Raw genomic sequence first — 13317 nt, forward strand, 5'->3', positions numbered from 1 at the left:
CTATAGGGAAGCCTTAATATTTTCGTGCATTTGATTTCTTTTCGTATATTTATTTGACAAGTGATATAAACAACAGTTGGAGAGGGTCTAGACAGCTGTGACTTGAAGTAGTGCAGTGCTAGGTGAAGAGATAGGGGAGGAACAAGTGTGAACCAGCTTGTCAAAATGAAAAATTCAGAAGATGATTTTAAGAAGTATGATATAGTTATCTTAATTCATGTTTAGTTTAAAGAGGAGGAGAAGATGCAATATAATCCCTGTAATATGGATGAGTTGACTTGACTCTTGAGAATGGGTCTGTCTAGGACACATCTAAACTGATGTTCACTCTGTTTGTGTTCTTTTTTTTTGTCCTAGTTTTTTTTCCTTTTTTGTTGCTGCATTATATATTTGTGGGCTTAGATGTGACATCCTTCAAAAATATCTAGATGTGAATTAGACAAACTGCTTGAGAATATCCAACTTGAGGAGGAACTCTTCCGGGGAAGTGGTGACTGGCAGGCGGCGGAAGCAGGTGTTTTCTCCACCTCAGACGGCGGCGGCGGCATAGGCCACTCGCTGCGCAGGCAATGGCAGCTGTAGTGTTATGTTAATTACAGACAGACCGCATGCAACGTGGTTGGGAGAAAAGACGCGATCATGCTCTTGCCAAGCCCAAGCGTGCAGTGCAGCAACGACGGGAACTGAAGATGGATGGCGTCACTGTTACAGAACCTGAAGATGAAGGAGGCGTCCAAACCTGATGAAACTGAACAAGAGGAAGGTTTGCTCTGTTTCGCAGGGCAACCATCAGTTTCTGCCTGCGGTCCCGATCGAGCAGCCTCTGATTAAGAGAAAGAGATCGGTCTCAAGTGGGTGCCATTGTTGCTGAAATCAAATCGTTGTCGAAACATTTTAGTTCTATAGTTTTGTTCATGTTAGTCGTTGTGCAAATAAGGTGGCTCATTTGTTGGCAAGGTTGAGCAAGCTCTCTGATCGTTGGTCTACCGGCTTAGTGTTCCTGGATGTATCCAGGATGTTGTCAGCTTAATCATTGTTACAAATAAAGGTTAGCTTATCTAAAAAAACTAAATCAATTGTACAAACAGAGAGTTATTGGGTCCTTTTGAGAGTAAAGATTCCAAACTAAACCGGACAAAGTAGAGGGGCTAAATATGCCATCATCTGGGCCAGGAAATATGCTGAGCAGAAACATGGTACGGTGAACAAGAGCATAGCAAGTTTAAATGTCACACTAAACTATATGCAGAGTAATTAAAAAATTGACAACTCATGATACCACAATCCATTCATATTGTCATGAATTAAGATCATAAATGTTTGGAACCAGGATTGGATGATTATGATTAATGATCATCATGCTCAAATCTTCGCTAATAATATATTTACTTCAACCATGCTGTACAAACTGTCTTCCTATTTTTCCATGAACTGACCACCATAGGCATTCTGCCAGCACTGTAATCAGCAACCAATGGATTTTGGAAGAAGTGGCAGTCACACAATACAGGCACTATATATGGAAGCCTGCTTTACAATTCCTTTGCTTCACGATCCTGAACGTGAATTATGACACCCAATTAAAATACCCTATTTAAGAGATTCCAACATGCCCATCAGACAAAAACTTCCCGAAGGATACAAATATATGTGATGAGTAAATCCAAACCAGCAACTATAAATAATTTCTGCACCATGAGTAAATCTGAAATAACTACTCTCAGCTACTTTTGCATACAAGAGATATAAGAAAACATGCATATCTAAGGGTTAAACATGCAAAAAGAAATGAATATGATACTCAATAACCATATTAATCAGTAATTCTTACTTGGAATAGTTGATAAGAGCACTGGATCAGGAGTTCACCATAACAACATTAATCATAGCATGCTGATAATACACAAATTGCTGACAAGGCACTACAATGTTGAAATTGCAAAAAACTGAGAGCAAAGAGCAACTACGAAATGGCATAATGTTGTTTTTGCTATGATTTCATTACTGAGCCATTTGGTGGTTAGACAATTCTTGAGTGATATAGAATGTACGAGAGGATCAAAGAGCTTCTTCCCTATGATATCATATCATGTAGTACAAGGGTGGTGCTTGAAATGCTAGTGCTTAGCAATTAAGAAAGGTATCCAAGCATAAAATGGAAAGAGCATGTGCAAGTTGAGGCAAGTCATTTAGGGCTAGTTTGGATGGCTCCCTGGGGTCCGTGCCTGAAAATATCAGGTGCCTGGCCTGAGCCTGGTAAGAGGTGCTATTCGTGCCTGTCCAGGCTAGCCTGGAAGTGGCTTGTTTGGTTTCAATGTTACCTGGTGATGTGTCAGGTAGGGAATAAAAAATGTTAATTACACGCCAGGCGTGTTGCAGCTTGTCCAGGCGTAGTGAACTGGACGCCTGGTCCAGGCTAATACCACTGCCTGGGAAAAGATATTGTTTTCCTTCCATGTTTTTTTACCCTGGCCAGGCTAATCACACCGCTGAGTCTGCCAGGCCAGGCATGCAGCTTCTTCACGTGGACACAAACAAAACAACCGCCAGGCAGAACCCAGGGACCTGTCCAGGCCAGGCTTGTGGTGGCATGGATGCCATCCAAACACGCTCTTAGCTGCAAATAAATTCCAAACATGCAGGAAGCCTCTGAAATGTTAAAAACTGCCAACACCTGAAGGAATCAGATATGGCATGTATTAAATATAAAACTAGGAGAACACATAGAAGGCTTGAATATAAACTAATTCAAGCAATCAGTAGCCTGCCCGTATGAGGGCGAGTAGAATCAGGAACATAAACAATAACACACCTAATCATTTACATGCAGAATGAATTCTTCAATCCAAAGCTCATAGGTCATGCAGCACAAGCAAGAAACAGAACCACAGTAGAACAACAATGATGGTCTTGTATCCTAAAAATATGCTCAGTATGTTATACTGTACATAACCAGATTCGTATTCATTTAGAGCACCAACGGCCCAGTATGAAGAATGGTTACTATTAAATCGTAATAGTATTAAGATGTTTCCTCAGCCCACACGACAGTATATATTAAAGGAAGAAGTAATTATTAAAAGATAATCTAGAACAGAAGCAATAAATGCCTTGCCAAGTCGCAATTTTCTAAACTAATAGGTTCCAAATGGAAGGGGGAAATGAAACAGCTGGCAAATTCTTGCAGCAGATACCACTTGAAACATTTAAAATTGAGAATCATCTAGATCAAACTAACACCCAAGCAATTAATGGAAAAGGTAAAACCATCAATTGAGAAGAAGAGATGCGAAAGGTATGGATATCTTACTGCCATTTCAATATATTCTTTGGGGCGTCTAATTCTCAGAGTAGACCCATTGAAAGATCTTCCATCGAAAGAAAGAGCTGCTGTAGCATCCTCTGGTGTAAGAAATTCAACAAATGCCTGGCGTTTTTCCTTATTTATCTGCATTGAAGGAGCATAGGATGTGGATAAATGTTACAAAGAAAATGTGGCAAAGTAGTATGAACAACCAGATGGTAGATCACTCACCGTACAACTGAGGCATGGTTGTTTAGACCTCTGGATACGGTTAACACCCGATGACAGCAAGAAGTCATTCAAGCAACCAATCAACATATCCTCTGAAGTTGAACTAGTTAAATTCTCGATGTGCAACCTCCTAAGTGGGCGTGTTGCTTGTGTTAGCTGGACAGAATCAATAGACGAACTATTCCCTGACAATATAGTGTCAAGCGCAGTAGCAGGGTTCTGCTTTGGTGCGCTAAAACTGACTGAAACAGAAGAGGTTTGACTAACAATTGGCTGCAAATTGGTGAAGAAATTAGATTGGTCTGCTGCTGTGGGAGGCTGATCCCACGTGGCTGGTTTCTTTTCTGGTGATCGAATGACTGGTGGGGTAATCGTGGTAGTCAATTGTTCGTCTTGTGGTACTGTTTTCCATTTCCTTGGTGAGTAGCCACCAAGCCGACTTTCATATCTCTGGTACGACCCACCACCTTGTCCAAATTATCAGATGTTCTGTACCTGTCATTTTCAGCATACTTCCTTCCAGGAGGATAATTGTCATGATCATTTCCATGGTAGCTACGCCTTTGTTCCCTTGGGGATAGTGAGAGAGATCTGTCACGTCTTCCTTGATCATGATCCCTGCTTCTTGACCTTCTCCTTTTTGACCTGGGCTCTTCACGGTATGGTTTTCCGTACTCTCTCCTTGCATCATTTATGTCATAGTGTTTGGAAACTCGGAATCGCGCGGAATCATGTTTCTTCAGCACCGGTCGATCAACATATGAAGGCTTTTCCTCATCAAAACTATGGATTTTCCTTTTTGCTTCATTCCGGAGCTTGTCGCTCCTCTCCATGATTCTATCATTATGAACAGGTTCGCCATTCCATCTCTTCCCCGGTCCCTTTAGAGACTCAGATCTTGTCACATCACCATTTCTTGCTCTGATTTCACCATGGTTTCCATCCTTGCTTTCAGCAGGCCGGCCTCTCATGCTTGTGCTATGTTTATGCGGATCATGAGCATCTTTGTCTTTGCCAGCTGACTGACTATCATCTCTTACAGAGGACCTCTCTTTCTTGGAGCCCTTGTTTGGTGCATCTCTGTGGTCATCCTTCCTTGGAACCTTTGGTGTATCTTTCAATTCATCCACCTTGGAGCCATCTTTTGGCCTCTCTTTCAAGTTTTCCTTCTTGGAGACCTCCTTTGGTGCGTCTCTAATGCTCTCCTTTTTGGAACCCTCCTTAGATGCATGCCTCGCATCATCCTTCTTGGAGGGTGCATCTCTAATGCTCTCCTTTCTGGAACCCTCCTTAGACGCACGTCGCACATCATCCTTCTTGGAGTCCTCCCTTGTCGCATCTCTAACGCTCTCCTTTTTGGAACCCTCCACAGGCACATCCTCGAGATCCTTTGTGCTCTTGTGCCCTCTTCCCGGCTCCGAGTGGTTAGGTTTACCCTTATCATTGCCCTGGAGCTCTTCCCTGGCCTTCTTAGCTTCCGCGGCGGCCTTCTTAGCCTCTGCGAGGGCCTTCTTCTCCCGCCGCAGCAAGATCTCATGGATGCTCAGAGGCCTCGTGCGGGCGGCTGACTCGGAGCCCTTCTCGCCCTGCTGCGCTCTGCTGCTCATCCTGCCCCTCGGAGCAGCAACCTCGTCGGAAACAGCGAGATCCTAAATTATCAGGAGCATAATCGGAGGACCGGGGCGCGGAGAGCGGTCGGCGCCACCATGCGGGTCTCCTCCCTGCAAAAATCGAACCAGCGGGGATGTCAGAATGGCGCGAGATAACCACGCGCGCCCGCCCCGAGCCTTGCCCTGGCGGCGGGCCCGGGGGCGGGAGGGCCGCATCGCGCCGAGCGTCGAGCGCGGGCGGCGGGGAGGAACGGGGTTACGGGCGGGGAGGGAGGGAGGGGGGGGGGGGGGGGGGGGGGGGGGGGGGGATCTGTGAGGGGCGGGCGGAAGCAACCTGGAGGAGCGGCGAATCCGGGCGGGGCGGGGCGGGGGCGGGGAGGCGGGACTCCGGCGGTGGCGGTGGCGGGGGCGGTGGGTGGCTCGCCGGGGTGGTGGCTGCGGCGTGCGGGGATTGGGGTTTTGGATGGTCTCTCTCTCTCTCTCCTCCTCGCCGTCTCTCCGGCTCGTGGTGAGACGAGAGACACACCCGGGGACGTATCTGGTGCACCGGGGCACCGGTCGCCCGTTGCACATTAAAAAATATTTGAAAAAATCTGGAAAAAAAATCTAGTGCATTGACACAACATCAATATACGTTATCTCAAAAATTTAAATCAATATTTGAAACATTGCTTGAGATACAAAAATAACAAATTTGACACTGAATAGTACATAACACAAGTTGGGCTTCAGTTTTGGCCCATTAGCACATTGAGGTCAAATTTGTCATTTTTGTATCTTGAGCATTGTTTTGAATTTTGATTCGATTTTTTGTGACAACATACATTGATGTTGTGTCGATACACTAAATTTTTTGAGGATTTTTTTGAATATTTTTTTATGTGCAACAGGGTCCGGTGCACCGGTAGCACCAATTGCCTTGGTGCACCAGATACGTTCCGGACACACCCAACCCGAGATGGTTGCTCGAGTTGGGCTATGCCAAGGCCTCGGGCCCCGGCACTTGCTGGCGAGACGGGCCGGAAATGTTAGGATGCGACGCGCAGGTGTGTGTGTGTGTCATCATTAGAAAAATTGAGATTTTATGTGTTCCCCTTTAGCTAGGGTTTCTGTTCCTCTCGGGGCGATCTCGTCGCCGCCATTGAGAAATCTCCTTCCCTACCCCGATTGCCTCCCGTAGGATTGACTTGGGTCGATCAAGGGGTGATCTTCGATCACCGCCCGGCCTCGGTTGATTCCAAGGACGCTTGACGGGAATTAGGGCTTCTGCAACACCCGATCGTCTCCGTCGGGTTAGGGTTCCAAATCTATGGCGTCGGATGGATCGGCTTCAGCAACGGCTGCGGGAGCAGACCCCGCCGACGAGATCGAGAAGATGATGGCAGAGCTGGGGCTGCGTGAGGAAGATCTGGATGATGTTGTCTATGATGAGAAAGAAGCTCCGCCTGATGCGATGCGATGGACAGCAGTGGTACGTGTGCATATCGGCAAGTCATACAGTCAGTACTGGTTCTTCAAGAACATGCGGGCGGCCTGGGATCTTGCCCAAGATTGCAAATTTCGTCCACTGGAGGACAACCTCTATACGGTGCAATTCTTTTGTCTAGGAGATTGGGAGCGTGTGATGCAAGATGGTCCGTGGCATTTCCGGGGAAACGCAGTAATAAGCACGCCCTATGATGGAGTGACGCAACCATCTATGGTGCCCCTTGAGACTCTTGACATATGGGCTCAGATACATGATGTTCCAGACAAGTATGCGCATCTTGTTGAGGCGTTGGCAGGCAAGGTTGGAGAGGTTTTGTTCATAGAGAAACAGTCCCAAGATTTTGCCGGAAACTTCTATCGAGTTTGGGTTAAGATAAATGTCTTTAAACCGCTCAAGAACGCTGTCTCGATGATCAGGGACGGCAGGAGACAGATTTATAGGGTGAAGTATGAAAAGCTCCCCGATTGGTGTGCGGTCTGTGGCCACTTGGGCCATGTCTACAAGGAGCATGGAGACGGCATGCATGCCCCAAGTTCTCTGTACTTCAAGGACCTGCGCGCGTCCTGGTCAATGCGCACTACTACTGGCTCGGGCGGGGAAGAGGACGTAGTGGAGGAAGGGGAAGCCGTGGTGGTCGCAATAGTGCAAGGGGTGGAAGGTACAGCGATACGGGAGCGTCTGAAGCTGTCCAGGAAAGAGACACTACAGGGTACGATGATACTGATATGCTGGAGGGGAACCGGAAAAGGGGAGATAGAAGCGATCTTAACTTGATCAACAAAAACCTGCTTGAGCCTAACGTCAATCAGTTGGCAATAGTTCCGGCAGGGGCAAATCCAGTCAGCCCCCCTCCCAGTGACCTGAAGAGGGTTAAGGCAAGTGATGACAAAGAGGGCTTCGGATCGGCAGCAAAACAAAACTTGGCAGGCTCTTTCGAGGAGCGCCGCCGATCCCAATGAGTATCTTGGTGTGGAACTGCCGCGGGGTTGGCAAACCCACGACAGTTCGTGAGCTTCGCGATATGGCGAAGCAGTTTGCCCCCTCTATTGTATGCATAGTTGAAACTCAAATAAAGGGTAGTCGAGTGGAGAACTTAGTTGATACTTTGGGTTACAATAAAAGTTTTGCTGTCAGTAGTGCTGGTAGGAGTGGTGGAATAGGGATTTTTTGGAATGATTCAATAAAGCTTGATATTATCGGTTACTCAGAGTACCATGTAGATGTTGAAGTTGATTCCTTACTTGGCATTAAAGCAAGGTTTACCTTTGTGTACGGAGAAGCTCAGGTGAATGAGAGATATAAAACATGGAATATGTTGAGAGGCATTACCAGCTTGAGTGCTCTTCCATGGGCAGCGCTGGGCGATTTCAATGAAGTTTTGCATGCTAATGAACATGACGGAGTGGGCAACAGGAGTCAAGCGCAGATGGATGCGTTTCGCGACGCCCTAGATACGTGTGGTCTAGCAGATATTGGGTACCGGGGGAACCCCTAGACTTTTGAAAAAAAGGTGGCAGGAGGGACTTTCACTCGAGTGAGATTGGACCGATGTGTGGCGTCACCAGCATGGTCGCTGGCTTTCCCGTCATCACAACTTGAGCACAAAAATACCGCGTCTTCAGACCACGCGGCGATTCTGCTAAATCTTGTTGTCGATCAAACAATCAAGCTCGGGCCAAGATCCTTCAAGTATGAACTTATGTGGGAGCTGTGGGGGAACGTAGAAGAAATTCAAAATTTTCTACGCATCACCAAGATCAATCTATGGAGTAATCTAGCAACGAGGGGAAGGGGAGTGCATCTACATACCCTTGTAGATCGCGATGCGGAAGCGTTGCAAGAACGCGGATGAAGGAGTCGTACTCGTAGCGATTCAGATCGCGGTTGATTCCGATCTAAGCGCCGAACCACGGCGCCTCCGTGTTCAACACACGTGCAGCCCGGTGACGTCTCCCACGCCTTGATCTAGCAAGGAGAGAGGGAGAGGTTGGGGAAGACTCCGTCCAGCAGCAGCACAACGGCATGGTGGTGATGGAGGAGTGTGGCACTCCAGCAAGGCTTCGCCAAGCACTGCGGGAGACGAGGAGGGAGAGGGGTAGGGCTGCGCCAAAGAGAGAGATGTTCTCATGTATATGGCAGCCCCAAAACCCCCACTATATATAGGGGAGGGGGAGGGGCTGCGCCCCCATCTAGGGTTCCCCCCCAAGGGGTGCGGCCAGCCCTAGATGGGACTTGGGGGGCGGCCAAGGGGGGAGAGAGGGGGGCGCACCACTAGGTGGGCCTTAGGCCCATCTGAGCCTAGGGTTTCCCCCTTCCCCCCCTTCCTGCGCCCTGGGCCCCTTGTGGGAGGCGCACCAGCCCACCTAGGGGCTGGTCCCTTCCCACACTTGGCCCACGCAGCCCTCTGGGGCCGGTGGCCCCACCTGGTGGACCCCCGGGACCCTCCCGGTGGTCCCGGTACGTTACCGATAGCACCCGAAACTTTTCCGGTGACCAAAACAGGACTTCCCATATATAAATCTTTACCTCCGGACCATTCCGGAACTCCTCGTGACATCCGGTATCTCATCCGGGACTCCGAACAACATTCGGTAACCACGTGTATCTATTCGCTATAACCCTAGCGTCATCGAACCTTAAGTGTGTAGACCCTACGGGTTCGGGAACCATGCAGACATGACCGAGACGTTCTCCGGCCAATAACCAACAGCGGGATCTGGATACCCATGTTGGCTCCCACATGTTCCATGATGATCTCATCGGATGAACCACGATGTCAGGGATTCAATCAATCCCGTATACAATTCCCTTTGTCAATCGGTATGTCACTTGCCCGAGATTCGATCGTTGGTATCCCGATACCTTGTTCAATCTCGTTACCGGCAAGTCTCTTTACTCGTTCCGTAACACATCATCCCGTGATCAACTCCTTGGTCACATTGTGCACATTATGATGATGTCCTACCGAGTGGGCCCAGAGATACCTCTCCGTTTACACGGAGTGACAAATCCCAGTCTCGGTTCGTGCCAACCCAACAGACACTTTCGGAGATACCTGTAGTGCACCTTTATAGCCACCCAGTTACGTTGTGACGTTTGGTACACCCAAAGCATTCCTACGGTATCTGGGAGTTGCACAATCTCATGGTCTAAGGAAATGATACTTGACATTAGAAAAGCTCTTAGGAAACGAACTACACGATCTTGTGCTAGGCTTAGGATTGGGTCTTGTCCATCACATCATTCTCCTAATGATGTGATCCCGTTATCAACGACATCCAATGTCCATGGTCAGGAAACCGTAACCATCTATTGATCAACGAGCTAGTCAACTAGAGGCTTACTAGGGACATGGTGTTGTCTATGTATCCACACATGTATCTGAGTTTCCTATCAATACAATTCTAGCATGAATAATAAACGATTATCATGAACAAGGAAATATAATAATAACCAATTTATTATTGCCTCTAGGGCATATTTCCAACAGGAGCGCCACCCAGGATTATCAGACTTGGTTTCAAACAGCTGGAATGGCTCAGTAGCAATGACAATAGCAGAGTTGCATGGGAAGTTAAAGGGACTTTCAAGGGGATTGGCTGCATGGGACCGGACGGAGTTTGGTTCGGTGATGGGAGAAATAAAGAAATTAAAAGGCGAACTTGATAGTCTACGAACTCAACCGGGGAGGACTGGTCCATCCCACACTGAAACAAAGATCATGGACAGATTGGTGGAACTGTACCATAGAGAGGAGATTTTGTGGCGCCAACGAGCACGCTTGGAATGGCTATCCCATGGGGACAAGAATACTTACTTTTTCCATCTCCGAGCCAGCCGTAGGAGAAGAAAGAATAAGATCAAGGCGCTTATGCGTCCAGATGGAAGTCTTACGGAGGATAACCAGGAGATGGAGGGACTGGTGAATGCGTTCTATATGAATCTGTACTCCTCGGAGGGGGTCCAAAATATGGAGAGAGTTATTGATGCAGTTCCCCGCAGAGTGTCAGAGGAGATGAATGTTAAACTGAATGCTGCCTATACACAAGAGGAGGTGAAGGTGGCATTGTTTCAGATGTTCCCGGTTAAGTCGCCCGGTCCTGATGGATTCCCTGCACACTTTTTTCAGCGCCATTGGGGTGTGTGTGGGGAAGAGGTAACTAATATGGTGTTGCGTATTGTCGAAGGAACTGAGTCCACAGAGAGCATCAATGAGACCATCCTAGTTTTGATCCCAAAGGTAAAAGATCCAAATCAGTTGGCTCAATTCCGTCCAATAAGTCTGTGCAACGTTTTATACAAAATTGCATCTAAAGTGATTGCAAATCGGCTGAAACTCTTGTTGCCTGATATTATCTCTCCAGAACAGTCTGCTTTTGTGCCTGGCAGGTTGATTACTGACAATATAATTGCAGCTTATGAGTGCTTGCACTTTATGAAGAGAAACAGAGCTAAAAAAACCAGTCTTGTGCCCTTAAGTTGGATATGATGAAGGCTTATGATCGGGTGGAGTGGCCATACCTTCAAGCCATTATGCTCAAATTGGGCTTTACATGGAGGTGGGTAGATATTGTCATGGGAATGGTTACATCAGTGAAGTTCTCGGTTTTATTCAATGGGAAAAGGTTGCAACAGTTTATACCATCAAGGGGCATCCGACAGGGGGATCCGATCTCTCCATACTTGTTCTTGCTAGCAGCAGAGAGGGCCTTTCGTGCCTGTTAAAATCCAGAGATGAGTCATCAAATCTTCATGGAATACAGGTGGCACCTTCGGCGCCACATGTGAACCATTTATTGTTTGCAGATGACAGCCTGCTGTTTTTCAAGGCAAATAGTGAGGGAGCAGAGGAGGTCAACCAATTGTTGGACATCTATTGTCAAGCAACGGGGCAGAGAATTAACTATGGTAAATCATCTATTTTCTTTAGCAAGGGCGTCCCTGACACTATCCGTGCTAAAGTTAAAAGTTTGATTCATGTTCCCAATGAAACGTTGAGCGAGAAGTACCTTGGAATGCCATCTGATGTTGGAAATTCAAAGAATGGGGCCTTTAAATTTTTGAAAGACCGCTTGTGGAGTAAAATACAAGGATGGATTGAAAAAACTTTGTCGACGGCGGGCAAGGAGGTTTTGGTGAAGTCGGTGGCGCAAGCGGTACCGGTCTTCTCTATGTCCTGCTTTAAGCTTCCCCGGGGACTATGTGAACACCTAAACATGCTCATCAGAAAGTTTTGGTGGGGTAGCAAGGATGGGCGCCGAAAACCTAGCTGGGTTTCATGGAAGGACATGACACAACCCAAAGCTATGGGAGGCCTGGGTTTCAAAGATTTTGAATTGTTTAATTTGGCGATGCTGGCAAAGCAGGGTTGGAGGATCTTACAAGAGCCAGACTCGCTGAGTGCCCGGATTCTGAAGAGTGTCTACTTCCCAAACACAACCATATTGCAAGCTCAGTTGGGTTCAAAACCTAGCCAAATCTGGAGAGCCATAGTGGAGGGGGTCCAAGTCCTCAAACTGGGACTTATTAAGCGTATTGGCAATGGAAACGATACTGATGTGTGGCTGGATAATTGGATACCTAGAGATGAAACGTTGCGCGCATATGGGAGCAGAGTGGCGAACCCACCTAGGCTGGCTTCGGACTACTTTGATTATACAATGGCTACCTGGGACAAGCAAAAGATTGAGCAGACGTTCATGCCTATGGACGTCCCTGCTATCCTCTCGATCCCGCTCAGTACACGGAACTTTGATGACTACTGGGCATGGCACTTTGAAAGAAACGGCGTATTCTCCATTCGGTCGGCGTACAGAATGCTCGTGGCTACTAGGCAGCGAAGGGAGGCTTGGCTCGAGGGCAGCGCGGGCACCTCCAATTCTCGAACTGAAGAATTATCTTGGAAGGCTTTGTGGCGAACACAGGTTCCGGCGAAAGTTCATATGTTCATGTGGCGTTTGGCAAGACAATCCCTCCCTACAGAAGATGTACGAGCACATAGAAACATGGCTGTTACTAGCTCCTGCGGTTTATGCGGCTCTCGGGACTCATGGAGACACTCCCTCCTCGAGTGCTCCATGTCCAGATGTGTATGCGCGCTGGAGGAGGATGAGATTGTTGATCGTATGATAGCCACGCAGGAACCCAATGCGAAGCAGTGGATTTTCACACTTTTGGCAAACTTACAACACGACAAGTTTGTTTGAATGGTGGTGACACCGTGGGCGATATGGACGGCCAGACGCAAGTTCATTCATGAAGGAATCACACAAAGTCCGCAAGCAACACACTCGTTTGTGGCTAGATTTATATCTGAACTGTCAATGATCCAGGTGAAACCCAATGCGAATTTACAAGGAACCCCTCATGCAGATGGAGCGCCACATGCAAGGGCCTTGGCACCTCCAACGAGCTTCGCGAAAATCCACGTCGACGGCGCAGTTTACAGGGACCGACGCGGATCAGCTGTTGCAGTGTGCCGTGATGAAGCTAGAGACTATCTTGGAAGCTCAACATTGGTTATCGAGGACCAACATGACCCGGCGACGCTAGAGGCGATTGCTTGCAGAGAAGCATTAGCCTTGGCTGAAGATCTTCTTCTCCAACATTTTGTTGTCTCCTCCGACTGCAAACAGGTGGTGAGCGACATCCGCAATGGAACTCAGGGCCGTTATGGCTCGGTT

The 13317-nt window shown here is 47.7% G+C and overlaps 1 protein-coding gene and 1 pseudogene across 1 annotated transcript; one reads left to right on the plus strand and one right to left on the minus strand.

The window, feature by feature from the left end:
* Positions 1-1276: 1276 nt before the first annotated feature.
* LOC109754265 (uncharacterized) lies at positions 1277-5673 on the minus strand (annotated as a pseudogene).
* Positions 5674-10181: 4508 nt separating this feature from the next.
* On the plus strand, positions 10182-12840 carry LOC141022014 (uncharacterized). Its single transcript, XM_073497888.1, has 2 exons — positions 10182-10874; positions 11260-12840. The coding sequence occupies exons 1-2, from the start codon at positions 10182-10184 to the stop codon at positions 12838-12840; spliced, it is 2274 nt and encodes a 757-aa protein (XP_073353989.1).
* Positions 12841-13317: the final 477 nt, after the last annotated feature.

This window comes from Aegilops tauschii, chromosome 4 (assembly GCF_002575655.3).
Source record: "Aegilops tauschii subsp. strangulata cultivar AL8/78 chromosome 4, Aet v6.0, whole genome shotgun sequence".
NCBI classification, from domain to species: Eukaryota; Viridiplantae; Streptophyta; class Magnoliopsida; order Poales; family Poaceae; genus Aegilops; species Aegilops tauschii.

Bases quoted from the DNA above. Each gene is read 5' to 3' on its own strand.
- LOC141022014 (XM_073497888.1), top strand. From the start codon at position 10,182: ATGACAATAGCAGAGTTGCATGGGAAGTTAAAGGGACTTTCAAGGGGA. The intron at 10,875-11,259 runs GTAAAAGATCCA...CAATGGGAAAAG, and splicing joins TCCTAGTTTTGATCCCAAAG to GTTGCAACAGTTTATACCAT.